Source organism: Oncorhynchus tshawytscha, linkage group LG33 (genome assembly GCF_018296145.1).
Source record: "Oncorhynchus tshawytscha isolate Ot180627B linkage group LG33, Otsh_v2.0, whole genome shotgun sequence".
Taxonomy (NCBI): Eukaryota; Metazoa; Chordata; class Actinopteri; order Salmoniformes; family Salmonidae; genus Oncorhynchus; species Oncorhynchus tshawytscha.
This window is the reverse complement of record NC_056461.1, coordinates 35,736,158-35,763,281: the sequence shown is the minus strand read 5'-3', so window position 1 is coordinate 35,763,281 and position 27,124 is coordinate 35,736,158. Positions and strand designations below refer to the sequence as shown.

The 27,124-nt window shown below is 42.2% G+C and overlaps 2 protein-coding genes across 3 annotated transcripts; both read right to left on the bottom strand.

Moving 5' to 3' along the window:
* Window positions 1-7,991: 7,991 nt before the first annotated feature.
* On the bottom strand, window positions 7,992-16,407 carry LOC112231323 (syntaxin-5). 2 transcript variants are annotated; one of them, XM_024398017.2, is made up of 11 exons: window positions 16,279-16,407; window positions 13,456-13,693; window positions 11,554-11,624; window positions 11,358-11,413; window positions 11,208-11,278; window positions 10,936-11,052; window positions 10,766-10,822; window positions 10,544-10,625; window positions 10,049-10,149; window positions 9,704-9,825; window positions 7,992-9,505 (listed from the first exon to the last, which is right to left on the bottom strand). In XM_024398017.2, exons 2-11 carry the CDS (start codon window positions 13,669-13,671, stop codon window positions 9,346-9,348), a joined length of 1,053 nt encoding a protein of 350 aa, XP_024253785.1. In that variant the 5' UTR covers window positions 13,672-13,693; window positions 16,279-16,407; the 3' UTR covers window positions 7,992-9,345. The 2 variants fall into 2 exon arrangements, with proteins under 2 accessions (XP_024253785.1, XP_024253784.1); XM_024398016.2 differs by having other exon boundaries at window positions 13,456-13,690; window positions 16,279-16,375.
* Window positions 16,408-17,070: 663 nt separating this feature from the next.
* Window positions 17,071-25,588, bottom strand: LOC112231322 (adenylosuccinate synthetase isozyme 2). Its single transcript, XM_024398015.2, has 13 exons — window positions 25,321-25,588; window positions 24,163-24,265; window positions 24,001-24,069; window positions 23,845-23,895; window positions 23,688-23,754; window positions 23,325-23,432; window positions 23,111-23,192; window positions 19,710-19,836; window positions 19,456-19,610; window positions 19,190-19,314; window positions 18,915-19,012; window positions 18,639-18,788; window positions 17,071-18,532 (listed from the first exon to the last, which is right to left on the bottom strand). The coding sequence occupies exons 1-13, from the start codon at window positions 25,543-25,545 to the stop codon at window positions 18,480-18,482; spliced, it is 1,413 nt and encodes a 470-aa protein (XP_024253783.1). The 5' UTR covers window positions 25,546-25,588; the 3' UTR covers window positions 17,071-18,479.
* Between the last annotated feature and the right edge of the window lie 1,536 nt (window positions 25,589-27,124).

Sequence of the window (27,124 nt, the reverse complement as noted above, 5' to 3'; positions counted from 1 at the left end):
ACAATCTCTCCATTTTAACATAACTGCACAGTTATAGAAAACCATGAACAGATTTAATGCCTAACTGTCATATAAAGATGTCATCCTTGAGATACCTATCACGCTCAAGTCATGGCCATTCTAAGGTACAGATACTTCACACAACACAGTCAAAATGCCTGAGAATACATCCTTCGATTACACAGAATGAAGTTAATATGGGGTACTTTATCTGTAACAATGAAACAATTGCAATGTTCATTATCTCATCCAATGGAAGCAGGATTTGTGGTCTCTGTAACACACAGGGGGTGAAGCCTGTGGACATCTCTTACCTCAAAATGAACGATCTTAAAAATCCAGGATATCAGCAGCTATAGGAAGGGTCTCTTTCACACACTCACACTAGACGCTAGGAGAGTAAACGTGCACCAGCGTGCATGTGCATGAGCGCGTGGGAGAGGCTGTTGCTGAGTGTCCAAGAAATGAAAAGCTACTCCATCAAATTGACTTTGAAGAGAGAGAGCTAGGGAGAGAGGTGGAATCAGAGGGAGAGGTGGAATGAGTGAGAGAAAGGGAGTGGGAGAGATGGAGGGAGGGGTCAATGCAGATACACTGAGCTAGAATTAGCTTATTGCTTTTTTTTTGTTTCCTCTACCCTGATTTGGATCACTCAGTTTCTCCAAGGCAATAAGTGGAGAGGAGGGTAGGGACTAACAGTGTCTCTTGTGGAAATCGGACACAGGCTTTTGGTGGCACCTTATTTGGGGAGGAAGGGCACCTGGAATAGGTGGAAAGGTATCAACAACATGACCCACATGGTTTCCATGTGTTTGATGCCGTTCCATTTGCTCCATTCCAGACATTATTATGAGCCGTCCTCCCCTCAGCAGCCTCCACTGGTATCGACATTGTGGTGTAGGCGACATCATGTATGTGTGATAGTGAGCAATTCCACTATTCAGACATACAGTGTAACACTTTTTCATACTCCTACAATATACTGTAGTCGTGTAGCTCTCTCTATGGCTATGAGTAGCAGAGTATCAGTGTCTCAGTCTGACAGTGCCAGGATCAATTCCTCTAGTGGAGTTTACGAGGTCTGCTGGCATTACACTGCCGACTCCGCAATGGGCAACAGGCTCCCCCTCCCTCTGCTACCCTCAGCAGAGCCCGTCAAAGAACCCAGCCGCACCCTGGAACTGCTGCTGCTGTGTGTGGTGTGTGGGCATTTGTGTGTGTGCAGCAGTAAGGTTGTGGTTATGCTTCCCAGGGCTATGCAGTTGATGGGAGTGAGCTCCCAGAATATCCCAATCAAAGATGTGATGGGGGGGCAGGTAGCCTAGTGGTTAGAGAGGTGGGCCAGTAACAGGAGGATTGCCAGTTCAAATCCCAGGTCTGATAGAAAAATTCTGTCAAGAAGTGAGCTGGCAATTGGAGGGTTGCAAGGCACTTAACCCCAATGTGGCAGCCCCCTGCACCTCTCCCAAAACCTTGATGTGTTTTTGGGTTAAAAGTGGAAGTTACATTTTGGTTGGACCTTGTGTGCAATTGGCCAATAAAGTGATCTTAATTCTTACCACCCTCCTATCTTTCCTGTGTATATATCTTCTTCCATACTACTGCTTTCCTTCATCTCTTCCTCTCCAAACCAACTTGAGAAGTGCCAGTTTATTTCTGCATCCACACAGCTAATGAAACATTTAAAATGTATGAGGTATGTATTTTGTACTACAGTTGGACTTTCTACACATACAACTGCCAGGTAGCATATTAGGTATCTAGAATACTTTTAACTATTTTTCAGAACTATGCTGTATCAAATAGATGTTATTGCTATCGCAGCACCAAACAGAATGGGTGAAATTGGTTGGAATTTCACAACCACAAGGAGAGGGCATCAGGAATGGGACTGACACAATTTACCAAACCTACAGTGGCTTCATCAACTTTATACACTTCAAATATGGACTTCTACGCATGACCAATGCTGTTTTATTATTCATGACAATACCAGACTGTTTTGGTGTGACAGCAACAACAAGATCACCATTGACATGCACTTTAATCACCATTAGCACTCTCTCTCTTTCTGTCTCTCTCTCACTGTTGGGTCAAATCAATGTCAATTAACTGATGATTGAATAAACAAAATGTATTTGACTAATGATGTGTTTAAACATTGAATTGGAATAAATGTTACTATATTTTGAGGGAATGAAAATTCTGTACTGTGTTCTCGTACACTCTTCCAAAAAAAGGTGTTATCTAGAACCTAAATAGGTTATTTGGCTGTCCCCATAGGAGAACCCTTTGAATAACACTTTTTTGTTCCAGGTAGAACCCCTTTGGGTTTCATGTAGAACCCTTTTCACAGAGGGTTCTACACGGAACCGAAAATGGTTCTACCTGGAACCGAAAAGGGTTCTCCTATGGGAACAGCTGGATAACTCTTTTGGAGCCCTTTTCTAAGAGTGTATGATTCAAATCCTAAATTCCCTAATGGACTCTTAGCTTGGTCTCACTAACCAAAAAGACCCCTCTGAGGAAACCTGGATGAACCATGAAACACCTTCAGAGACTGTGTTCCTCAGAGGGGCCCTGTTTGTTAGAGAAGGAGTCTCTAAGATCAAAAAGCCCAGTTTGCAATTAACTGATGTACCTATACGCTGTTAATTCTGGGCCTATTGCCATCATTGTCAGTGAGTATGAAATATAACTGATGTACCTATACGCTGTTAATTCTGGGCCTATTGCCATCATCATCCCCTACACAGTTAAACAAGGCTTTGACAGGAAAACATAAACTTTCTCCCTCTCTCACTGGCCAGATCAGCTTCCCGGGGCAGTCTCTTCCTTTGTCACTGCATATACAGTAGTCATTTAATCAACGTACACTATGTTAAATTAAACTGTTTTAAGGCAAAATAAGCATAAATATAATACTTGCATGCAAATGATAAGACGGTCTATCAAGAAAATTCTTGTAAGTTATACCAATCTTTCTTCTATACTGTACTACTGGTGCACTGGCAGACAAGGATCATTTGATCAGCTATATACACCCACCAAAGGAACTTTGAGACACATTCAGCTTCGTCAATTCAATCTGTGAGAGAGCCTACAGATCCCCTTTGCTCACAAAAAAACTGAACTGAGTCCAACTGCTATGAAACAGGAGTCTTATTACTCAGAGGGCTGGGAGTCGGTAAATCAAGGCCAAGCACAGACAGAGGCATACAGGAGATATACTGCATATACTGAGACTCTTGAAGTAAACATAAAAGAGGAACTGATTACTCAGACAAGGAAACAGACAGGAATATACAATAATTAATAAAGTGCTGACAAGAATCAGAATATCTGGTCTGAGTGGAAACTGGACATTTGACGATGAAAGTACAGAAGAGGGAAGGGGTGAAACTAAAGTGTTAGAATTGTTAGAATTGCCTTGAGCCAACCGGTGGCCAGAAGACCATCAACCAATATAGACACCCTTCAATAAACTCTAGAGATTCAATGGTGTAGAAATAGTGATGTATTGCTGACAGATTTGTCACAGCCCCTGATTAATTTCAAGACATCAGCATGGAAATAATAACTGAATTGGAAGATTTTTTTTTTTCAATTAATAAAAAATGATTCTCAAAATGTCAATACTGTCAAACACCATTTTTGTTGTCATCAACACCATTGCAACTTACCTTGTAATTTCTACGAGGAAAAGATAAGAAAATGTAAAAGTCCTTACTTATGTTCCCTCAGAGATGACTGCAGGACTCAGATTCTCATTTGTTCTTCTCCTCCTTGGTTTCTCAGTATTCTCTGTCTTGGCAAGATGTTTACCTAAAATAAAGACAAGTGAGACAAAGCAGCAAGAATACAGAGAGAGAGATGAAGAGAGAGTTGATCAGAGAGATAAGGGGCAGATTTACAAGGGATGGGCAATGGAGTGAAAAACAAGCTTCATTGGGATGAAATGTCTACATTGATTTAACTGATGGCAAATTGACCGGCAATTACATGTGAAAAGGAGAGAGTGGGTGGTGGTGAGGGGAGAAACGAGGAACGGGAGGGATATGAGAAGTAAACAAGAGGTGGATGATGACTTGACTTCCATCATGAGCACTTTTTTCAATTAGGGCCTTTTTACATCTAAGCCCCCTTTCTGCCATTTTTGATGATGCATGGACTTCTGGGTCTGGAAATGGATTTGTTTGCAAGCGTCTGCAATTTTGTCCCATTTAGTGGAAGACGGGCTTGCCACAGTGCACTGATAACAAGAAGTCAAATATTGTTACAAGGCGGCTTAGCAAAAAAGTACAACAACGTAGTAACTGCCGTGTGGGTTGGTCGTCTCGTATAACTTGTGATAATGTTCTCACACATATACACTCAGAGACTTCATTTCAAAATTTTCAAAATTAAAGCTTGCCAGTGACAATTGATTTAAAAACATTACAGTCAGTGTCCAATAAATACATTTTACTATGGTTTTCTCATATTCCTCCAGTCTATACAGTGTTCAGTGCATGACATTACAGAATTGTGGCCATGTATGGTAGCTGACTGAGGCTGAAAGACGTTTCCCCATAGGTCCAACACACCACCTGCAAACCACCAGCACACTCTTATACTGTAATCGATATGCCTAGGAACTTTACACTTTAATCTAATCGCATCTTGTCCAGAAAGGCTTTTAAACAAGGGTAAGAGAGAGAGAGAGAGAGAGAGAGAGAGAGAGAGAGAGAGAGAGACAGAGAGAGAGAGAGAGAGAGAGAGAGAGAGAGAGAGAGAGAGAGAGAGAGAGAGGAGAGGGAGAGAGAGAGGGAGAGGGAGAGAGAGAGAAAGAGAGAGAGAGAGAGAGAGAGAGAGAGAGAGAGAGAGAGAGAGAGAGAGAGAGAGAGAGAGAGAGAGAGAGAGAGAGAGAGAGAGAGAGAGAGAGAGAGAGAGAGAGAGAGAGAGAGAGAGAGAGAGAGAGAGAGAGAGAGAGAGAGAGAGAGAGAGAGGGAGAGGGAGAGGGAGAGAGAGATAGGGAGAGAGAGAGAGAGAGAGAGAGAGAGAGAGAGAGAGAGAGAGAGAGAGAGAGAGAGAGAGAGAGAGAGAGAGGGAGAGAGAGAGAGAGAGAGAGAGAGAGAGAGAGAGGGAGAGAGAGAAAGAGAGAGAGAGAGAGAGAGAGAGAGAGAGAGAGAGAGAGAGAGAGAGAGAGAGAGAGAGAGAAAATGAGCCGCTGTTGAATCAATTTACAGCGGCCAAGGCAGAAACCATCTGTTTGCCACCATGTGTGAGAGGCTGGGTATGCACAAGATCGGTATGACGCCACTTCACCCACAAAGCAATGGTTTCGTGGAGGGTTTTAATCATCTCTGCCAAACACAGCGTGACTAGGAAAAACATCTGCCCATGGTTCTCATGGCGTGCTTCTCCGTTGTTCAGGATTCCACCTTCGCAAACCTGTCCTACTCATGCCCTACTCATGCTACTTGGTCGGCCCCGTGACAGCCCTGCCGTCCCCCCGGGGCCGGGGTACGCCAGGAGACAGCCCACATTATCAGCAGAGAGAACAGCTGTTGAACGCACGTGTGAGGCAGAAAATGACCCATGATGTGCACACCTGGGGAAGGCACTTTGAGGCTGGGGAGCTGATCTGGGTCTTCAGCCCCCAGAGAAAGAAAGGACAATGCCCCAAGCTGGATAGTCACTGGTGGGGCCCTGCAGGTTCCTGGCGAGGATGGGAGAGGTGGTGTACTGGGTCCAGCTGTCTCCCGGGGGGAGAAAATTGGCACTGCACCTGGACAGGTTAGCCCCATACAGACGGGCCTCTAACCCCAGGAAGCCCCACAACCCCTCCCTCCACACACACGTCCAGGCCCCACAGACAGGGCTCGAGGTGGCCCACTCACCCAGTCTCTCCTGTGCCACTGCATGGTTCCCTAGAGCCACAGACTGTATCCCCCGTGCCCACATCGTTTCCCTCCATTTCTCTGCCTTCATCTCGTGCCTCAGAGGGACAGCCCCCTACCACAGACTTAGCCCCCTGTGCCCACAAGTGGACACTCTGCCCCCATCACTCCTGCACAGACAAATGAGACCTCTGGTTTGCTTCCGAGACTTTGTGTGTTCTGTTGTTTTTAATGTAGTCATGATTTGGCCTTAACCCTGTACATGTGGAGGTTTGGCTACTAAAATGTTATTTATTTCTATTCTAAAATCCCCCTAATAAATAAACTGGAGATGGCGACTGTGCTTCTGCTCAGACGGTGGCAGTTATTTCCAAACTGAATCAAGGCACGTTAAGCTGCCAGTGACAGGGGAAATGCTGATCACATCAATAAGGGGCTCACACAGAGTTCTATTAACAGCGGATTAGAATTTAGACACACGCTTCTGTACTCACTTAATAGAGGCTATCACAGGATAAAGTATACTGTCATACATTGTCTCCCATTGGATCAGTCACTTATTCTTAGTTCTCCTGATTATTTATATTAATTGGACATTTTTATGGTAAGAACACTCACTTTAATTGGATCAACAAAATATAATTACTTGTTCCATCAACATAATTATGATTCTACTTATTTGTTTATGAATGTATTTCAAGATAGAACCATATTTTGATCTGTGGCCTTGTTTGTAAAATACATGTAATTTGGGTAAAACTGGTTGGAACTTTTACCTGTTTTGTTCTCCTGGCAAACATACCCTATCTACTCTGAACTATCAGCACACTGTGTTCACTTAACACTCTCCTCTAGTTTGCAACCTTTCCCTTTCTCCTCAGATGTTCTGCTGGACATCTGTGTTCTCCTCCACAGAGCCCACCACAGTCCCAGCCCAGCACTCCCCAGAGGAGCTGGTCGCTCACACCCGGGTGCTGGAGTTTGGAGCCCTGCTGAAACACACTGACCGTCTCCACCAAGAGAGGTTGACAGAAATATGCAGACATTTACTACAGCTGACTAGGACCACACCCGAGGGAGACATTACACTGTTACCCCTGGGAAACTAATGGAGCTCCAGGACCTTTGTCTGTAATGCAGTTATAAACAGTAATTAATGCAGAATGCAAAGCGCTATGTCTGCAGGAAACCATGCACAGCTCATCACCCATATAACACCATCTCTACCGTGAAGCTTTGTGGCAGCATCATGCTATGGGGATGCTTTTCAGCAGCAGGGACTGGGAGACTGGTAAGGATAGAGGGAACGAAGAATGGAGCCAAATAAGAGGTAAATCCTTGATGAGAACCTGGTTCAGAGTGCAAACGAACTTAGACTGGGGCGAAGATTTACATTCCAACAGGATAATGACCCTAAGCATAGAGCCAATGCAACGCTGGAATGGCATCAGAACAAGAATGTGAAGTCCTTGAGTGGCCCAGCCAGAGCCCAGACTTCAATTCCATTGAAAATCTGTGGAAAGACTTGAACATTGCTGTTCAACACCGCTCCCCAACTAACTTAAGAGAGCTTGAGAAAATCTGTAAGGAAGAATGGAGAAAATCCCAAAATCAAGATGTGCAAAGCCGATACAGACATGCCCAAGACGACTCAAAGCTGTAATCGCCACCAAAGGTGCTTCTACAAAGTATTGACTCAGGGGTGTGAATACTTATATAAATGAGATATTTCTGTATTTCATTCTCAACAACATTTGGTAAAATGTCTGAAAACATGTTTTCACTTTGTCATTATGAGGTAGTGTGTGTGTGGATGGCTGAGGGGAAAAAACTGTTGTATTCAGGTTGTAACACATCAAAATGTGGAATAGGTCAAGGGGTATGAATACTTCCTGAAGACACTGTATATGTTGTTTCTTAATGGAAGATTTCATTATTCTGAAAAACAAGGCTATGTAAATAAACTGTTCAGCTTCCAAAGAATGCAAACAAAGTGTTTGACTAATTTAGAATGAACCCTAAACTTGATAACAATAAACCTATATGTCAGTGTTATGGTGGTGACTACACTAAAACAAACACATTCCTGTTGACAATGAAAAACAAAACTTGTAAAATTATTTTTAATTTTTGCTTACACATTTGCAGTTTCTACAACAAAAGCTTATGATAAAATACAGAAATTAGGGGTATCAATAAAATTAGCAGTGACCTACAATACTTCCTCCAAGATATCCAGACAGAGGAGAGCAAATGTGTGAAACAGTTTAAAAAAAGTCCATTCCAATATTTCTGGGTTCCAGAATATTAGCTTAGCAGATGAGTTTGTATATTTGAATATTTTTTTGGTGTCTCCAAGTCATTCTCTTGAACAAAAAGGAGAGACATAACACATTTGAATTACAATGAATTTACCTTTACAGATACCTCAGAGACATAGATAAAACAGAGATTTAGTCCCCCAAAAAATGTGTGAACATTGAACATTTATGAAGTGTGTGTGTGTATGTGTGTGTGTGGGGGGGGGTATTAGGGGGGAGGCAGGGGGTGAAAAATGTAGAACATCTGTCTGTAAAACACCACTCATTTGGTGTTATGTGCAGACTCTGATTGAACATCATTTAAATAACCAGTTTATTGAAAATAATGTATCTTAATTCAAAGATATTCTATGGTAGCTGTAAAAGGCAAAGCAGTTGTGCACATACAGTTCAGTATCTGACTAGAGAAAATAAAAGCACCAGAAGTACTGGCAATGCTTCACTTACACAGTACATTCATCTATCTCAGGTCAACCACGGCAAGTTGACTGTCATGATGGATGTCCTTTCATGTGCATGATGTCATTGTGGAACACAATGCATGTACAGTTTAGGTTAAGAGTGGCCAAACATTTCCTATCAGCTTTCCTAACCATCAAAGAAGAGATTGAAGGTCAGAGGTCATTCACATGGCCTTGTCAATCAGCCCTAACATCCTAACGGAGGTATTACTGCTGGCAGTGAGGTGCATTGTGAGGAGTAACGTCCCTCAGAGATTCAGCATACAGGTCTTTTAAGGCCAAATGAATCTACCAGTTTCCTATTCCGACTCAAATTCTCTTTGGATTGACCCTGTCCTTCAAGAAGTAGGAATGTTTTCTACAAATTACAGAAAGAACGCATGAAGACAACAGAAGAGAGTTTCAATCCAACTGCAATAGTCTTCTATCGTGCATCATAGATTTCATCTATTTACTCCATTTAATGGATGGTAATAAGAATAATCAGATTTTTCAACTTCTTTCTACCATACAGCTATTCATTATCAACATAACCACATCTTAGCATATGCAGAATTGTGTGTTAGTAGTGGTATTTTCTTTAAACCACAAGGAGAGAAAGTATGAAACATAAAGGAGAAACTGCTCTCCTCCAGCACAATCCCTCCCTCTCTCATCCTTAGCCAAGTGCCCCCCTGCTCCTCAAGCAAAGAAGACCACAAAGACGATGAAGAAGACTATGAGGACGAGGAAGATTTTGACCATGAGCCAGCGGTTGGATGAGACAGACTGAAAGTACTTGAGGATCTCGGAGTGTGCCATGTCCACGTTGAGCTGGGTGTCCTCCACATTGGCATCAATTCTGCAGGAAAGAGGATGGGAAATGGGATGTCAATGAGTGTCAGAGGTTTCATTAACCGGCTTACCACTGCATGCCCTGTCTGATCATTGCTGGATATGCAAGCTCAACAAAACATCAGAACAACAATGTTATATCAGGGGGAAAGCATCTTAACTAGTGGCTTGATCATCTCTGGCTCTCTCTTCATCTCTCCCTCACCTCTGCACTGTCTCCTCCTGCTCCTTCACCATGTGGGCCAGCTGCTGGAAGATGGAGCCCAGCTCTACGATGGTGGTCTCTATGTTCTGCATGGTGTCTGAACGGCTCTGGATGTACGAGTCCTATACAAACACACCATAAGAGTGACACCACTTAGAATGAATGCAAATTATTAAGCAACAAACAGTATTATTGATTGACACATGACTCCAGAAACAAGTCTCAGTCAATAAAAGCATTTGTATCGAACGAGGACACTGCGTCAAAGTGTGTTTTAAATGTCACTGTTATTGTCACAATCATTATAATGCTTCTCATCATCATCAAGAGGATTGGAGGTAATACCTGTTCATTGACAAGCTGCAGCTGTTGGCTGGCACGGAAGTCCATGTCTATAGAGACTTCAGCTGTCCTTTTAGAGTCGTCCTGCATTAACAATGAGTTACCTGCAAGAGAGAGTGAGAGAGAGAGAAGGGAGAGAGAGAAGGGGGAGAGAGAGGGAGAGAAGGGAGGAGAGAGAGAGAGAGAAGGGAGGAGAGAGAGAGAGAGCGGGGGAGAGAGAGAGAGAGAGAGAGCGAGAGAGAGAGAAGGGGGAGAGAGAGAGAGAGCGAGAGAGAGAGAGAGAAGGGGGAGAGAGAGAGAGAGAGAGAGAGAGAGAGGGGGAGAGAGAGAGAGAGAGAGAGAGAGAGAGGGGGAGAGAGAGAGAGAGAGAGAGAGAGGGGAGAGAGAGAGAGAGAGAGAGAGAGAGAGAGAGAGAGAGAAGGGGGGAGAGAGAGAGAGGTCAGGTTGTACTGTTTAGTGCTTGTTTTGTACTGTGGAGCTGATAATAGTTTATCTCACCGAAGTTGCTGGCATGTAGATGGGAGGAGGATGCTGGGGCTTGAGAAAATTGATCTCTTCTACTCTTCTGCTCTTTGAGGTTCTGCAGAAGGAAAAGAGTGTGGGGGAGTTGAGAAGAAAATCTGTATAAAACGGTTTATAAATCAACAAATATACATGGAACATCCAATCAAAACTAGTCTGGTCAAAATATTTACTGTGAAAGATGTGTGTCTGTCTTACCTCTGTCCTGACCTCCAGCACCGACTTGAAGTCGTTTGACATTGATGCCAGTTTGGACTAGAACAGAAAAGGGCTGTTATAAAATGAACGCTACATGGAAAAGTGACATGCACTATTCTTCATTGGATAAAACCAATGGACATATCAGAATGTCAGAGCATGGAAGTTACCTGGAGGGAGACAACGATGGTGTTGGAATGTGTCTGTAGGTGTTTGCCATTCTGACTCTGTCTGGAGCGCACAAGACCCTGCAGCTGTGCGATCTGTTTATTCAGACTGTTTATGTCCTGGACAAAGAAAAGAAAAAAACAGACAGCTTGCTTTTACTTTCACATACCAACGGGCATCTAATAAAGTGTTCCTGAACAGCATCCTGTACATATAAACTCTGTAGAGTAACAACAAAGTATAGCAGCTAAATCTACTATACATATCTCCTCACCTGTTTAACAATGTAGGTTAACTCCTCAATCTCCACAGCTTTGTCATCAAAAAGAGATTTCCTTTTGGCAACTAGACAAGATAAGAGTCAGTGAGTTCCAGATGCACAACCACATTGTGGACGCAAAAACTAAAAAAGTTGCTTCCTTACGTATTGTGAGTTTTTCCAGTTTGGCGAAAGTGTTACTCAAGTCCTTCCCAATCCTCCTGTTAAATAGAAAGAAACATAACAAACAGTTGAGTATAGGGATACTTATAGAAGGCTATACATAAAATGTATCTGTTCTCAAAATCATCTACTATTCTCATTCAATAACATGTTAATAACACAGTGTAATGCTCCTAACTTTGCCATGAGTGTAAAGTCACTGCGCTGTCTGACTGCACTGAGGGCTGGCTTGCTGGACTGGACCGCATTCTGAAGAAAACAGAAAGAATAAGGAACAATCAGCCAACATTGTGAAAATGTCAAGCACAACTTTTTTGGTGTGCCTGAATGTTATGATTCGACAGTTGGTGCTCGTTCAAAACATACAGTACCAGTCAAAAGTTTGGACACACCTATCTATCAAGGGTATTTCTTTATTTGTACTATTTTATACATTGTAGAATAATAATGAAGACATCAAAACTATGAGATAACACATATGGAATCATGTTGTTCACAAAAAAGTGTTAAACAAATATTTTAAATTCTTCAAAGTAGCCACCCTTAGCCTGGATGATAGCTTTGCACACTCTTGGCATTCTCTCAACCAGCTTCACCTGGAATACTTTTCCAACAGTCTTGAAGGAGTTCCCACATATGCTGAACACTTGTTGGCTGCTATTCCTTCACTCTGCTGTGAAGTAAAACTCATCACAAACCATCTCAATTTGTTTGAGGATGGATGATTTTGGAGGCCAGGTCATCTGATGCAACACTCCATCACTCTCCTTCTTGGTAAAATAGTCCTTATACAGCCTGGAGGTGTGTTGGATCATTGTCCTGTTGAAAAACAAATGATAGTCCCACTAAGCACAAACCAGATGGGATGGCATATTTCGCTGCAGAATGCTGCAGTAGCCATGCTGGTTAAGTGTGCCTTGAATTCTAAATAGATCACAGACAGTGTCACCAGCAAAGCACACCATCACACTGCCTCCTCTATGCTTCACGGTAGGAACCACACATGCGGAGAGCATCCGTTCACCTAATCTGCGTCTCACAAAGACGAGGCAGTTGGAACTAAAAAAAAACTCAAATTTGGACTCATCCGACCAAAGGACAGATTTCCACCGGTCTAACGTCCATTGCTCAAGTTTCTTGGCCCAAGCAAGACTCTTCTTATTATTGGTGTCCTTTACTAGTGGTTTCTTTACAGCAATTTGACCATGAAGGCCTGATTCACAGTCTCCTCTGAACAGTTGATGTTGAGATGTGTCTGTTACTTGAACTCTGTGAAGCATATATTTGGGCTGCAATTTCTGAGGCTGGTAACTCTAATGAACTTATTCTCTGCAGCAGACGTAACTCTGGGTCTTCCTTTCCTGTGGCGGTCCTCATGAGAGCCAGTTTCATCATAGCGCTTGATAGTTTTTGCGACTGCACTTTAAGAAACTTTAAAAATACTTGACATTTTCCAGATTAACTGACCTTCATGTCTTAAAGTAATGATGGACTGTCATTTCTCTTTGCTTATTTGACCTGTTCTTGTCATAATATGGACTTGGTATTTTACCAAATAGGGCTATCTTCTGTATATCCCCCTACCTTGTCACAACACAACTGATTGGCTCAAACACATTAAGAAGGAAAGAAATTCCACAAATTAACTTTTAACAAGGCACACCTGTTAATTGAAATGCATTCCAGGTGACTATACCTCATGAACCTGGTTGAGAGAATGCCAAGCGTGTACAATGCTGTCATCAAGGCAAAGGCTGGCTACTTTGACAAATCTCAAATATATTTTGATTTGTTTAACACTTTTTTGGTTACTACAAAATTCCATGTGTGTTATTTCATAGTTTTGATGTCTTCACTATTATTCTACAATGCAGTGGTATTCTACAATGGTAAAAATAAAGAAAAACCCTGGAAAGAGTAGTTATGGCCAAACTTTTGAGTGGTACTGTACATAACAGTAATAAATAAACATCTCTCTATGGTGCTAATCTGTCACATCTATTTTGGTAAAGCTAGTTAATACTAATTGAGAACATACATATTATTATTAAAAGACATAGGGTCTCTCCATGTTGCTCACCTGTCTCCCCTGTAGTGACCTGCAGACTGACTGGAACTCATTGGTGCGGTCCCTGCCCGACATGTTGCTTATGTCCACCAGTGGGGCAGGTGGCGGTGGACTGGGGGCTGTGAGTTGTGGGTCCTGCAACTGGATCAGCGGTGACTGGGTCTGGGCAGGCCCTAGGTACACCCCTTCCTGGCTGTTCCTAGGACCGTGGCGACGACGCGTGTTCATGGATGCTCAGGCACATCACCTGCTGGAGGAAAAACAGAGTCAGATTTCAGTATGAATCATTTTAAAGATCCATCAAAAACACTTGTGTACTCAACATGACAATCTCCTCAAAAACTGTCCCGGAAAGCCCTGGGTCTGAAATGAGACAGTAGCTACTAGGCAGACAACAAGGAGATTGTTTCACTTGAGTTCTTGAGGATAGAATAAGCCCACAGACCAACTGGTGTGAATGTATACAGACACTCTGCAAAGAAAGCAAAAGAGACACATCCTCTTCAAGAACTTTCTGGGTTTGAGAGTAGCAATCAATACACTGATAGACTAGTCTACTAGACTTTTCTCAACTTCTAGACTTTTCTTCGTGTTCTCTTGTTTACTAAAAGATAAAATAACAGAGTAGTCGATGAAAAATGTGATAACCAATGTTTGGGGTAAATAACTGTTAGGTAAAACCGTTTTTTCTTAGCTACCACCAAATCCTGATTCCCAGAAAAAGCATCATGTACTGTTACATAATGTGCCCGATTGTAAACATGCTAATAGCTTGAATGACCCATAGCTAAATTCAATCATTACAATCAAGGGGTTTACTCACAACTCAACCAAGAATCTTCTGGTCAAGAAAAGTGTGCTTGCTTAAAAAATCTACAAAACCCAGGATTGCAAAATGAACAATCCAACAAACCTATACTGGTTGAGGTACTAGCTGTTTATCCACTGAATGCCTTGCACATGTTTGATTGTTAGTTAATTTTTTATTTAACCTTTATTTAACCAGGTAGGCTAGTTGAGAACAAGTACTCATCTACAACTGCAACCTGGCCAAGATAAAGCAAAGCAGTGTGACACAAACAACAACAGAGTTACACATGGAATAAACAAACATACAGTCAATAACCCAATAGAAAAAGTCTATATACAGTGTGTGCAAATTAGGTAAGATAAGGGAGGTAAGGCACTAAATAGGCCAAAGTGGCAAAATAATTACAATTTAGCAATTAAACACTGGAGTGATAGATGTGCAGAAGAAGAATGTGCAAGTAGAGATACTGGGGTGCAAAGGAGCTAAAAAATAATCATAAATAACAGTATGGGGATGAGGTAGTTGGATGGGCTATTTACAGATAGGCTATGCACAGGTGCAGTGACCTGTGAGCTGCTCTGACAGCTGGTGCTTAAAGTTAGTGAGGGAGATTTGAGTCTCCAGCCTCAGTGATTTTTGCAATTCGTTCCAGTCATTGGCAGCAGAGAACTGTAGAGAGAACAGGATCACATTCATTGGGCACAAACAAGAGATAAGTGGACTAGCATCCCTAACCAGAAGCAGACAAGAAAGGAGGAATTGGTTTTGGGGATACCTGCTGGAGCGCATGCTATGGGTGGGTGCTGCTATGGTGACCAGTGAGCTGAGAAAAGGCGTGGCTTTACCTAGCAAAGACTTCTAGATGACCTGCAGCCAGTGGGTCTGGCGACGAATATGTAGCGAGGGCCAGCCGACTAGAGCATACAGGTCGCAGTGGTGGGCAGTATATGGGGCTTTGGTGACAAACCAGATGCACATCTTCTTCTGCATCCAATTTGCTGAGTAGAGTGTTGGAGGCTATTTTGTAAATGACATCACCGAAGTCAAGGATCAGTAGGATAGTCAGTTTTACGAGGGTATGTTTGGCAGCATGAGTGAAGTATGCTTTGTTGCGAAATAGGAAGCCGATTCTAGATTTAATTTTGGATTGGAGATGCTTCATGTGAGTCTGGAAGGAGAGTTTACAGTCTAATCAGACACCTAGGTATTTGTAGTTGTCCACATATTCTAAGTCAGAACCGTCCAGAGTAGTGATGCGGGACGGGTGCTAATAATGTGTAGTAATAAATAACAGTATGGGGATGAGCAGATGGGCTATGCACAGGTGCAGTGATCTGTGAGCTGCTCTGACAGCTGGTGCTTAAATCTAGTGAGGGAGATATGAGTCTCCAGCTTCAGTGATTGGCCAAACAGTCCAAAATAGCTAAGGCTACTCTCAGAATCCAGTAAAGTATTGTAATGAAACAAGCAGGGAGCGCGAACCCTCGACCTTCTAGCCCGAAGTCCAGCGCGCTATCGAATGTGCACCAAAAGTATGCTCAACTGGTAGAGTCGATATCCGCGCTTATAAACCCAGGGTCGTTACAGTATATTATATCGGACTAATGGTATCAATATTGATAAATAATGTTATACATATGTAGGAGAATATAGGTAACACGCTAGCACTAACAGAAAATGGAAAGGTTTTGTGGATGATGAGTGAACGGCAAATGAGCTAGTTCATTTCACATGACCCGGTGCCCAGGGTGGGTGTAGATTTCACTTAAGGACCAATGGAATGGTTTAAAATGTTCCAACCCGCACACCCGAGGCAATCGGGCCATGCAAAACGAATACGCCCAATAGTCATAACAAGCCTGCTGCTATTAGTAGCTAGCGTTCTGTCTTCCAAAGCTGAATAAGCTTAACGTTAGTTATAAAACATTGGCACGACAAAAACAGAGTAGATACATGACTAAGCAAGTGTTATCATGATATCTTTTCGAGCCATAATCAAGTTTCAAATACCAACAATCTCTTACCGGTAAATAAATAATCTTTATTTGATCACTCCACTGCCTACGAAGGAACTGGTCCTTCCGCTAAACGCTGACGTCAGCGCCACGTATACGTCTAGTTTAGCGCATTACGTTGTAAGGGTGCCCAGTTGGACAAATTCAGACCAGTCCATTCATCATGCATGTCTTTGCTGTAGATCCCAAATAGAGAACAGAGAATAGCTCTTATGAGAATTCAACCTAAAATCATACATGTGATCAAATAATTCTGTACTAGTTTGGATATTTTTTTCACATTATCAAATGGATGTAACCAGGACCTTTGCAGCTTGAATGGCTCGGCTCATTTGTGTGAAATGTCAGTGTGATGTTGTCTGTGTATAGACTGGTCACAGGTCGTAGCGGTGATTAACACCAGAGAAAAAGGGGCCGAAATAAGGCTTGTTCGACATTGCAGGCAACAGCCAATTGACTGGTCTACAAATCACATTGCATCATAAATAACTACTTATTGTAATCACATACACATTTAACCGACGTTATTGCGGGTGTAGCGAAATGCTTGTGTTTCTAGCTACAACAGATTTGTCGCTTAGTCAGTCACCATTTACCCACAATGCATCATGGATTTGATGGTCAAGAACACGGCTAGTCTTGAAAATGGACTTGTTCCACATTGCAGACAACTGCCGACTGACCTACAAAGAACCTTGAATCATAAATAACTGCTCATAATTTGATCAATAAGTCAGTCAATTTATGAACAACTACACATTACGCTTATGATCCTCTTGAACAGGGCCATTGACAAAGAGGGAAGGGAAATTACCGCTTTTATTGGACAGCAGACCAAATACTCCAAAGAATATGCACATGATACTAATCAACAAAACAGCAATGACACTTAGAATTTTATTGATAATTGTAGAAGCATATTGTTTACACCGAAAGAAATAATGGAAAACATTTGTAGTTTGTATATACATTAAAAGTGGAGTTCCACCCAGGTTCTAAACATCAGCAGGTGTGTTTGTGTGCAATCACAAGTTCTTGATCTTAAGAGGTTAAGGATCGGCCCCCTTTTTTCTATTTTCGCCTAAAATGGACATACCCAAATCTAACTGCCTGTAGCAAGGATATGCATTTTCTTGGTACCATTTGAAAGGAAACACTGAAGTTTGTGGAAATGTGAAAGGAATGTAGGAGAAAAACATTAGATCTGGTAAAATACAATATATTTTATATACTGTATTTTTTTGTACCATCATCTTTGAAAATTGAAGAGAAAGGCCATAATTTAACCAGCCCAGGTGTCATCTGGATATTGGCCACTAGATGGCAGTGTATGTGCAAAGTTTTAGTCTGATTCAATGAACCATTGCATTTCAAAATGTTGTATCAAGACTGCCCAAATGTGCCTAATATGTTTATTAATAACTATGCAATCGCCTCAGTCAATAGCATGGTATTCTTTCACTGAAATAGCTACTGTAAATTGGACAGTGCAGTTAGATTAACAAGAATTTAAGCTTTCTGCCAATATCAGATATGTCTATGTCCCGGGAAATGTTTGTTACTTACAACCTCATGCTAATCACATTAGCCTACATTAGCTCAACCATCCCGCAGGGGACCCACCAATCCTGAAGAAGTTTTAATGATCAATAGGAAATCAAGGCATTCAGACAGCATCCCTTTAGAATCTAAAATCCCGACAATAATTCCTTCGTACAACAGGCCAGCTCATCCAAAGACCTAATTATGAGGCCTCCTTAAAAACATTAGCCTAGTATCGCAAACCAAAAAGCAAAGATAGTGTAAAAAATAACTGCAAGGTGAAGTAATTTTAAAATCTTGTTTAAAAAAAGAAAGCAAAAAAAAAAAAAAAAGTTGTAAAAACATATTACTACTTCAATTAAATGGTTGATGAAAGCTTGGTATGGTTACCACAGTTGTTTAAGATTTAATACCTGTCTGTCCATTACACACAGAGGATGAACATAATGGTCAATATATTGTCTTGTCATATCAGAAGAAAAGAAAGCTATAGAATGCAGGTTATACATTTCACTAATAACATTGCTGGTGAAGTTTTTGCTTTTCTGCAGAACAGACTTTGGGACTTTAACCCAAGGTTTATGGTCATCCAAGTATTCAACATCATTCTTCTCCCAATCAGCTGTTGTAATGGCAAGAAAACCAAAAGATATCAGTTCCCAAACTGATCAGAACAGCTTGATCATGCTTTCTCTGGATTTCCCAACTCCAACCCATTTCACTGCAAATAAAATCAAATTCACGGTGAATATATCATCAATTATCAAAACAGGGTTGGTTTTCAGTAAGGCTGCTTAATCACCATAAATACTTGTTTCTTGACTAACCTGGCACTTGCAAGAAGTCCTCGATGAAGCGGATGTAGCTCTGTGCCTGAGGGGGCAGCTCCTCAAAGCACCGCACATCCTCAGTGCTGCAGCACCATCCAGGTAGCGTCTCGTACTTCACTGACACCCGCATCAGCATGTCCATATTGGCTACAGAGGGAAAGACAGGAAATAAGATGGGAGTCAGCATGCAGGGCAAGCCAAATCAAATGTGTAAGGGTAAAGTGAACAGAGCAACTGTATAAAATAAGTCCCCCTAGACAGGGAGAAACTTACCAGGAAAACTGGGAAGGGATTCGTCATCTACAGTGTAGGACACACCCACTTTGATCTCTGGCAGCGTGTCGAGGACGTCAAGCTTGGTCAGAGCGATGCTGTCGGAGAGAAACAGTGGTGTCAAACAAAGTTATGCAATAAATAGACAGCAACTGAACATAGTGGAGGCATACACAAGTACAACAGACTGAACACAGTGATCCAATAATTACAATGCATACAGTATGGAACACATCCAGAAAGAAGGACAAGCAGGAGGCGAGACCGAGCCTTACGCAGTGAAGCCGTTGACCATGTGGGCGTATCTGACAAGGATCAAGTCAAGCCAGCCACAGCGGCGCCGCCGGCCCGTCGTCACACCAAACTCCCTCCCTCTGGACTGCAACAAGTTGCCAATCTCCTGGACCACAATCAACACAGCAGTCAGATCTGGGATTCACTATAAACTGAATGTAAATATGAAGTACTAGAAGAGACAGTTCCTAGACAGTAAGTTTACACCCCTGACTTAAGACAATTCTGCAAAACACTATCCACTCACATTGTCCTGCTCAGTGGGGAAAGCTCCAACGCCCACCCGGGTGGTGTAGGCCTTGACCACACCATACACTCTCCCCACATAGGACGGGGGCACACCCAGGCCAGTGCACACCCCCCCAGCAGTGCAGTTAGAGGATGTCACAAACGGGTAGGTGCCTGAAAAAGACAAATTATTTGATTTCCTTCAAATTATATTCCAATGGCCATCACTAAATAGCATAATAATTTACCCCCCTCAAACCCTTCTGTTCTCACCAAAGTCAATATCCAAGAGGGCTGCATTGGCTCCCTCCACCAGAATCTTCTTACTGGGACCAGTGAGGGCCTTGTGCATGAAGTACACCCCATCGGTGACAAGGGGCCGCAACCTCTCAGCATACACCTGGAAAAGAGAAAAAATAAATAAATCAGTGACCACCTACCTACATAGAGAAACATCTCAGTATCTTAAGTTTTCTAGCTCCCCCTGAAAGACTAACAAGAGCTGTTCTGCATGGAATCAGCTCAATTGAGACAGTAATTGTCTGTAGAGAACAGGATAACATTCATTGGGCACAAACAAGAGATAAGTGGACTAGCATCCCTAACCAGAAGCAGACAAGAAAATACTAATCCAGAAACGGCGCTCCAAATGGTCAGGGACTTTATCCGCAGGCAATCTTAAATCCGTTTGACCGAACTTCTACCAGCATATCACGTGTCACAATTTATTTATTTATTTTTTAAATAATAACTCTAGACCACGTTTACTCCACACACAGATGCATAAAGCTCTCCCTCCATTTGGCAAATCTGACCATAATTATATCCTCCTGATTCCTGCTAACAAGCAAAGGTAGGAAGTACCAGCGACTCACTCAATACGAAAGTGGTCAGATGACACGGACGCCACAGGACTGTTTTGCTAGCAGACTGGAATATGTTCCGGGATTCATCCAATGGCATTGAGGAGTATACCACAGTCACTGGCTTCATCAATAAGTGCATCGACGATGTCATCCCCACAGTGACAGTAAGTACATATCCCAACCAGAAGCCATGGATTTACAGGCAACATCCGTACAGAGCTAAAGGCTAGAGTTGCCGCTTTCAAGGAGCGGGACACTAATCCAGACACTTAAAATAAATCCTGCTATGCCCTCATACAAACCATTAAACAGGCAAACCGTCAATAGAGGACTAAGATTGAATCCTACTACACCGGCTCTGACGCTCGCCAGATGTGGCAGGGCTTGCAAACTATTATGGACTACAAAGGGAAACCCAGCCGCAAGCTTCCCAGTGACGCGAGCCAACCACACAAGCTATATTCATTTTATGCATTACAAGGGTGTGTACTCACAGCAACTATCTCCCTGACCAAAGCTAATACTTACGTGTTTCAAGCAGACCACCATAGTCCATGTCACCAAGAATGCAAAGGTAACCTGCCAAAATGCCCCGTAGAACTCACGTCGGTCACCATGAAGTGCTCTGAAAGGCTGGTCATGGCTCACATCAACACCATCATCCCAGAAACCCTAGACCCACACCAATTTGCATACCGCCTAAACCAATCCACAGACGACGCAATCTCAATCGCACTCCACACTGCCCATTCCCACCTGGACAAAAGGAACACCTGTATGAGAATGCTGTTCATTGACTACAGCTCAGCGTTCAACACCATAGTGCCCACAAAGCTCATCACTAAGCTTAGGACCCTGGGACTAAACAGGAGGTCAAGAGAGCTGGCAGTGTGGTGCCCGGACAACAACCTCTCCCTCAACGTGATCCAGACAAAGGAGATGATTGTGGACAACAGGAAAAGGAGGGTCATGTCCACATCACCAACAAACTACCATGGTCCAAAGACAGTCGTGTTGTCGTGCCATCTTCACCTTTTCTCCCCTCATGAGACTGAAAATATTTGGCATGGATCCTCAAAAAGTCCTACAACTGCACCATCAAGAGCATCCTGACCAGTTGCATCATCCCCTCATACGGCAACTGCTCGGCATCCGATGGGAAGACGCTAGAGTTTAGTGCATAAGGACCAATACATCACTGGGGCCAAGCTTCCTGCCATCCAGGACCTATACACTAGGCGGGGTCAGAGGAAGGCACAATTTTTTTGGTCAAAGACTCCAGCCACCGTAGTCATAGACTGTTCTCTTTGCTACCACACAGCAAGCTGTACCGGAACGCCAAGTCTAGGTCCAAAAGGCCCATTAACAGCATCTACCTCCAAGCCATAAGACTGCTGAACAATGAATAAAACGGCCACCCGGACTATTTACATTGACCACCCCGCCCCTTTGTTTTAACACTGCTGCTTATCTATGCATAGTCACTTTACCCCTACCTACATATTACCTTGACTAACCTGCACATTGACTTGATACCCCCTGCATATAGCCTCGTAATTATATCTTAAATGTTACTTTCAACTCTAGTTTATTTAGCAATATTTTCTGAACTATTTCTTGAACTGCATTGTTGGTTAATGGCTTGTAAGTAAGCATTTCACGTTAACATTTGATTTGACTGCAACCTGGGCAGGTGATTTATGGCTCAGAACAAAGATTTTATTTTAAATTAAGCTAGCTATAATACACACACACACACACACACACACACACACACACACACACACTACCGTTCAAAAGTTTGGGGTCACATAGAAATGTCCTCGTTTTTGAAAGAAAAGCTTTTTTTGTCCATTAAAATAACAGCAACTTGATCAGAAACACCGTGTGGACATAGTTAATGTTGTAAGTGACTATTGTAGCTGGAAACAGCCATTTTTTAAAATGGAATATCTACATAGGCCCATTATCAGCAACCATCACTTTGTGTTCCAATGGCAAGTTGTGTTAGCTAATCCAAGTGTATCATTTTAAAAGGCTACTTGATCATTAGAAAACCCTTTTACAATTATGATAGCACAGCTGAAAGGCCAGCATCCCGGAGTCGCATCTTCACTGTTGAAGTTGAGACTGGTACTATTTAATGAAGCTGCCAGTTGAGGACTTGTGAGGCATCCGTTTCTCAAACTAGACACTCTAGTGTACTTGTCCTCTTGCTCAGTTGTGCACCAGGGCCTCCCACTACTCCTCTTTCTATTCTGGTTAAAGCCAATTTGCGCTCGTCTGTGAAGGGAGTAGTACGAGATCTTCAGTTTCTAGCATGGAATAGCCTTCTTTTCAAGAATAGACTGACAATTTTCAGAAGAAAGGGCTTTGTTTCTGGCTATTTTGAGCCTGTAATCAAACCCAGGACAGTTTTATTGCTTCTTTAAATCAGAACAAGTTTTCAGCTGTGCTAACATAATTACAAAAGGGTTTTCTAATGATCAAATAGCCTTTTAAAATGATACACTTGGATTAGCTAACAATGTGCCATTGGAACACAGGAGTGATGGTTGCTGATAATGGGCCTCTGTAAGCCTACGTAGATATTTCATAAAAATAAAAAAATAATTTAAAAATCAGCCGTTTCCAGTTACAATAGTCATTTACAACATTAACAATGTCTACCCTGTATTTCTGATCAATTTTATGTTATTTTAATGGACAACTTTTTTGCTTTTCTTTAAAAAACAAGGTCATTTCTAAGTGACCCCAAACCTTTGAATCGTAGTGTATATTGGGACATTAAAGCAGTGTTCTTTTCACCTTCAGTTGTTGCAGCTCATTATCAATGTCAACATTTAGGTCGGGGTACATAGTCAGGAATTGCCCTGCCAACACACGGAACCTGTGGATGAAGAAATGCCATCAGCTACCAATCAACATCAACTTTTTTAGTGATCATTAAAATCATTAAGGTTCAAAAGTGTATTTCAGGTAAATTACATGCATTCTTACAAACAATAATTTTGGTACTAACTTCTCCGCAAAGACAGTGAAATCAGACACAAGGTCACAGACTCGCAGTCCATTGCGAGCAGCTTTGGAAGAATAGGCAGGTCCAATGCCCTTTTTGGTGGTTCCCAAACTGGAAAACAATCAATCAAAATCAGAAGAATGGACATTCAGGAATGCCACAGCATTAATGAACACTGCCTTTGCAGTAGCCCTAAAAGGCTACCATGACTTCAATATTTTGTTGTTGTTGCTACAACCACTTTCACCACATAGTAAAATGAAGAACAGGGCATCGTCTTCAAAGAGTCTCAGATAAGCACTCCAAATCAGAGACGCTTTATGAACACAGTCACCATCACTTCCTCATACAATAAAACCCACGCACTTGTTTCCCGCCTGTAGCTGTCTCTGTTGTTCCTGGATCCCATCAACAGCTTGGTGGAAGTTGAACACTAAAAGCAGATACACACAAAAAAAACATAAATTCATAGAATTGCAAGACACTAAACCAAAGACTTGTAAATCAAACAGCCATGTCTTACCAATGTGTGCACGGTCAGATATCTTTAACCGAGTCTCCCATCCTTGCAGTCCTGGACAATGACAAATACAAATAGCAGGTCAAGTGTCATCAGTGGAATCAACTTCCTTCATCACCATCATCTTTCCTGCAGGCCTCTTCAATTGCCAATACTCACCGTTGCCTTTCTGCAGGTTCTTTTCAGCCTCCTCGAAGAGGCCAGGCAGGTGTATCACAACCCCGTTCCCTGTGGATGAGCAGTTCAGTTACGGATGGTTTGAATAGGAAACCAAACCAATGAAAACATTGTGGAGGATGAAGTGTAAGAGGGCCAACTCACCAATAAATGAGACAGCCTTCTTGTTGAGCACTCCACTGGGCAGCAAGTGGAAGTCGTACTCCACAGAGTCCACCACCACTGTGTGGCCTGCGTTGTTGCCTCCCTGAAAGAGACAACATTTACATGAACAACAAGAGAAGGAGCAGAAATTGAGTACAGCCCACAGTGAACGAACATGTAAGTACCAGTTAACTGGCAAATTTTTTTTGCACCATTGTTTACCAACCTTCAGGAAAAAGGCATTGAAAGTACAGAGAGCATGAATTTGTTTCACCCCCACCAGTGATAAGTTTATTCACGTTTTTTTTTTTTTACAACTACATCACAGACAAATGTGAATAAGTAAACTACCTGTTAACTGGAAAAGCTTTGTTTCAACAGCTATAAAACTTCAGTTTAGTACAAAATTCGGACACGTGTTTGTGTAGTTAACAGGAGATAACGGTTTACTACTCACCAGTCAAAACTAGTCGAATGAAACCAATGTTGGCAGTATTTTACCAGGGAAGCCGACAAAAGACATTTAGCGAACTGCAATTGTTACTGTAGGGTGGGCATAATTTGTGGAACTTTCCAACAGGAATCTGTCCAAAACTTAAATAACAAGGATGCCAACAAACAGCACATACAAAGTAGGATGATCAATTCACCTAGCTAAATAGCTGCCGAATAGGCATCAACTCACCACATAGCTTATACTTAAAGCTTGTCCATAGGCTACCAGAGTGACACCTTTTTCAATCACCACGTTTTATTCGGAAAAATGTAACACATTTACCCACTCCCTACCCGGTATCTTATTCTGCCCACTATACAACTTTGTATGAGTTGTTTGTTGGCAACCTTATTATTTACGAAGTGTTTGGAACAGATTCCGGTTGAAACGTCCCAAACTATACCCACTCGTTACTGTAGCTAGATAACCCATTTGTTGTTGCGGGTTGTTACCCGCTACCACCAGATAACATGCTTAGCTAGCAATGCTAACGTTCGCATGATAAGTTGCTAAATAGCTAAAGTTATCTAGTAAGCACATTTCCTAAATATTATATACACTAACTAGAATTGGTTTTGCCTAGCCAACGCAGCAGAACGACTGGCGTACTTTTGTCAAGTTCAAAATGCCTTGTTTGCTAGCTAGTTAAAGTAGCTACGTACCTGACACCGGCAGACTAAATCCGCATCCAGTGCTAGCAGGTCAACCACTTTCCCCTTTCCCTCGTCTCCCCATTGCGCACCGAGGACCACGGTTACTTTATTCCGAGGTTCCTTCGGAATCCGCAGGGACTCGACCTGTCCACTCTCCCGATGTCGCTTGAAAGATGGCTCTCCGTTCATGGAGGCCGTTTCTTGGCCATTACACATTGTGCTATCTGCTGCCATGAGCCTTGCTTAAATCCGGAAGATAAAAATAGCGGGAAACAAGGTTGCCAGGTTTGCTTAAAAAAAAGTGCCTATTGTCCATACAAAACCCACCAACAAGCCCTGAAAACTAGCCCCTTTCTCGTAGTAATAGAGGAGTTTGACACATTAAACCTAATAAACCCCTTTTCCATAACATAATACAGCGAATTAAGAATTAATATCTACTTAACTTGTCACGACGAAATGATCAAAATTCAGTTTTCCATCAAAATAATATTGCGAGGTAGCGTGACATAATACATTAATTTGAATATGTTGCAAGACAAAATATAATTCGCCTTTATTAAACTCGCCAGATAAATCGACATGTATTGATGTAAAATGAACTCGTTTGAACGCTGTTATTATAAATAAATCCATTTTGGCATGTACATAACTACATCAGATTTACAGGTAACATTGCTTTTGTTGCTGGAATTTCAATCACCGAACGAATATTAATAATATGGATATGAACTGAATATTCTTGAAAAAAAAAATGTGTTTTGTTTTACCGTCAATCTAATGCATTCTAACAACAAGCTGGCAATTGCGATAGAGCTGTGACTATGATCACAAATGATAACTTACAATTATATTAACTAAACAAACACAGCCATTAATAGTTGGCACAAATTGATTTGCAATGACTCCAGAGATAACATCATTTCAATATGTGGCAAATGGTTGGATAAGGCTACATTATGCATATAAATTAATAGGCTAGGCTACTTGTAGGCCAACATATCCAAATCAAATTTTGTCACATGCGCAGAACACAACAGGTGTAGGTAGACCTTACAGTGAAATGCTTACTTACAAGCCATTAACCAACAATGCAATAAAAAAAATACCTACAAAAAGTAAGAATAAGAAATAAAAGTTACAAATGACTACAGAGTGGCAGTAAAATAACAATAGAGAGGCTATGTACAGGGGGTACAGGTACAGAGTTAATGTGCAGGGGCACCGGTTAGTTGATGTAATATGTACATGTAGATAGAGTTATTAAAGTGACAGCGTAAAAGGGGTGGGGCAATGCAAATAGTCAGGGTAGCCATTTGACTAGATGTTCAGGAGTCTTATGGCTTGGGGGTAGAAGCTGTTTAGAAGCCTCTTGGACCTAGACTTGGCACTCCGGTACCGCTTGCCATGTGGTAGGCACTCCGGTACCGCTTGCCATGTGGTAGCAGAGAGAACAGTCTATGACTAAGGTGAATGGAGTCTTTGACAATTTTTAGGGCCTTCTTCTGACACGCCTAGTATAGAGGTCCTGGATGGCAGGAAGCTTGGCCCCAGTGATGTACTGGGCCGTACGCACTACCCTCTGTAGTGCCTTGTGGTCGGAGGCCGAGCAATTGCCATACCAGACACTGATACAGCTCTCGATGGTGCAGCTGTGGAACCTTTTGAGGATTTGAAGGCCCATGCCAAATCTTTTCAGTCTCCTGAGGGGGAATAGGTTTTGTCGTGCCCTCTTCATGACTGTCTTGGTGTGCTTGAACCATGTTAGTTTGTTGGTGATCTGGGCTCCAAGGAACTTGAAGCTCTCAACCTG

Coding starts and splice junctions, on each gene's coding strand:
- LOC112231323 (XM_024398017.2), bottom strand. CDS start 13,671: ATGAACACGCGTCGTCGCCACGGTCCTAGGAACAGCCAGGAAGGGGTG. Junction 11,279..11,357: donor ACTGGAAAAACTCACAATAC/GTAAGGAAGCAA, acceptor TATCTTGTCTAG/TTGCCAAAAGGAAATCTCTT. Junction 10,823..10,935: donor CCATCGTTGTCTCCCTCCAG/GTAACTTCCATG, acceptor TTTCTGTTCTAG/TCCAAACTGGCATCAATGTC.
- LOC112231322 (XM_024398015.2), bottom strand. CDS start 25,545: ATGGCAGCAGATAGCACAATGTGTAATGGCCAAGAAACGGCCTCCATG. Junction 24,266..25,320: donor ATTTAGTCTGCCGGTGTCAG/GTACGTAGCTAC, acceptor TGTCTCTTTCAG/GGAGGCAACAACGCAGGCCA. Junction 19,013..19,189: donor ATGGTCAACGGCTTCACTGC/GTAAGGCTCGGT, acceptor TCTCTCCGACAG/CATCGCTCTGACCAAGCTTG.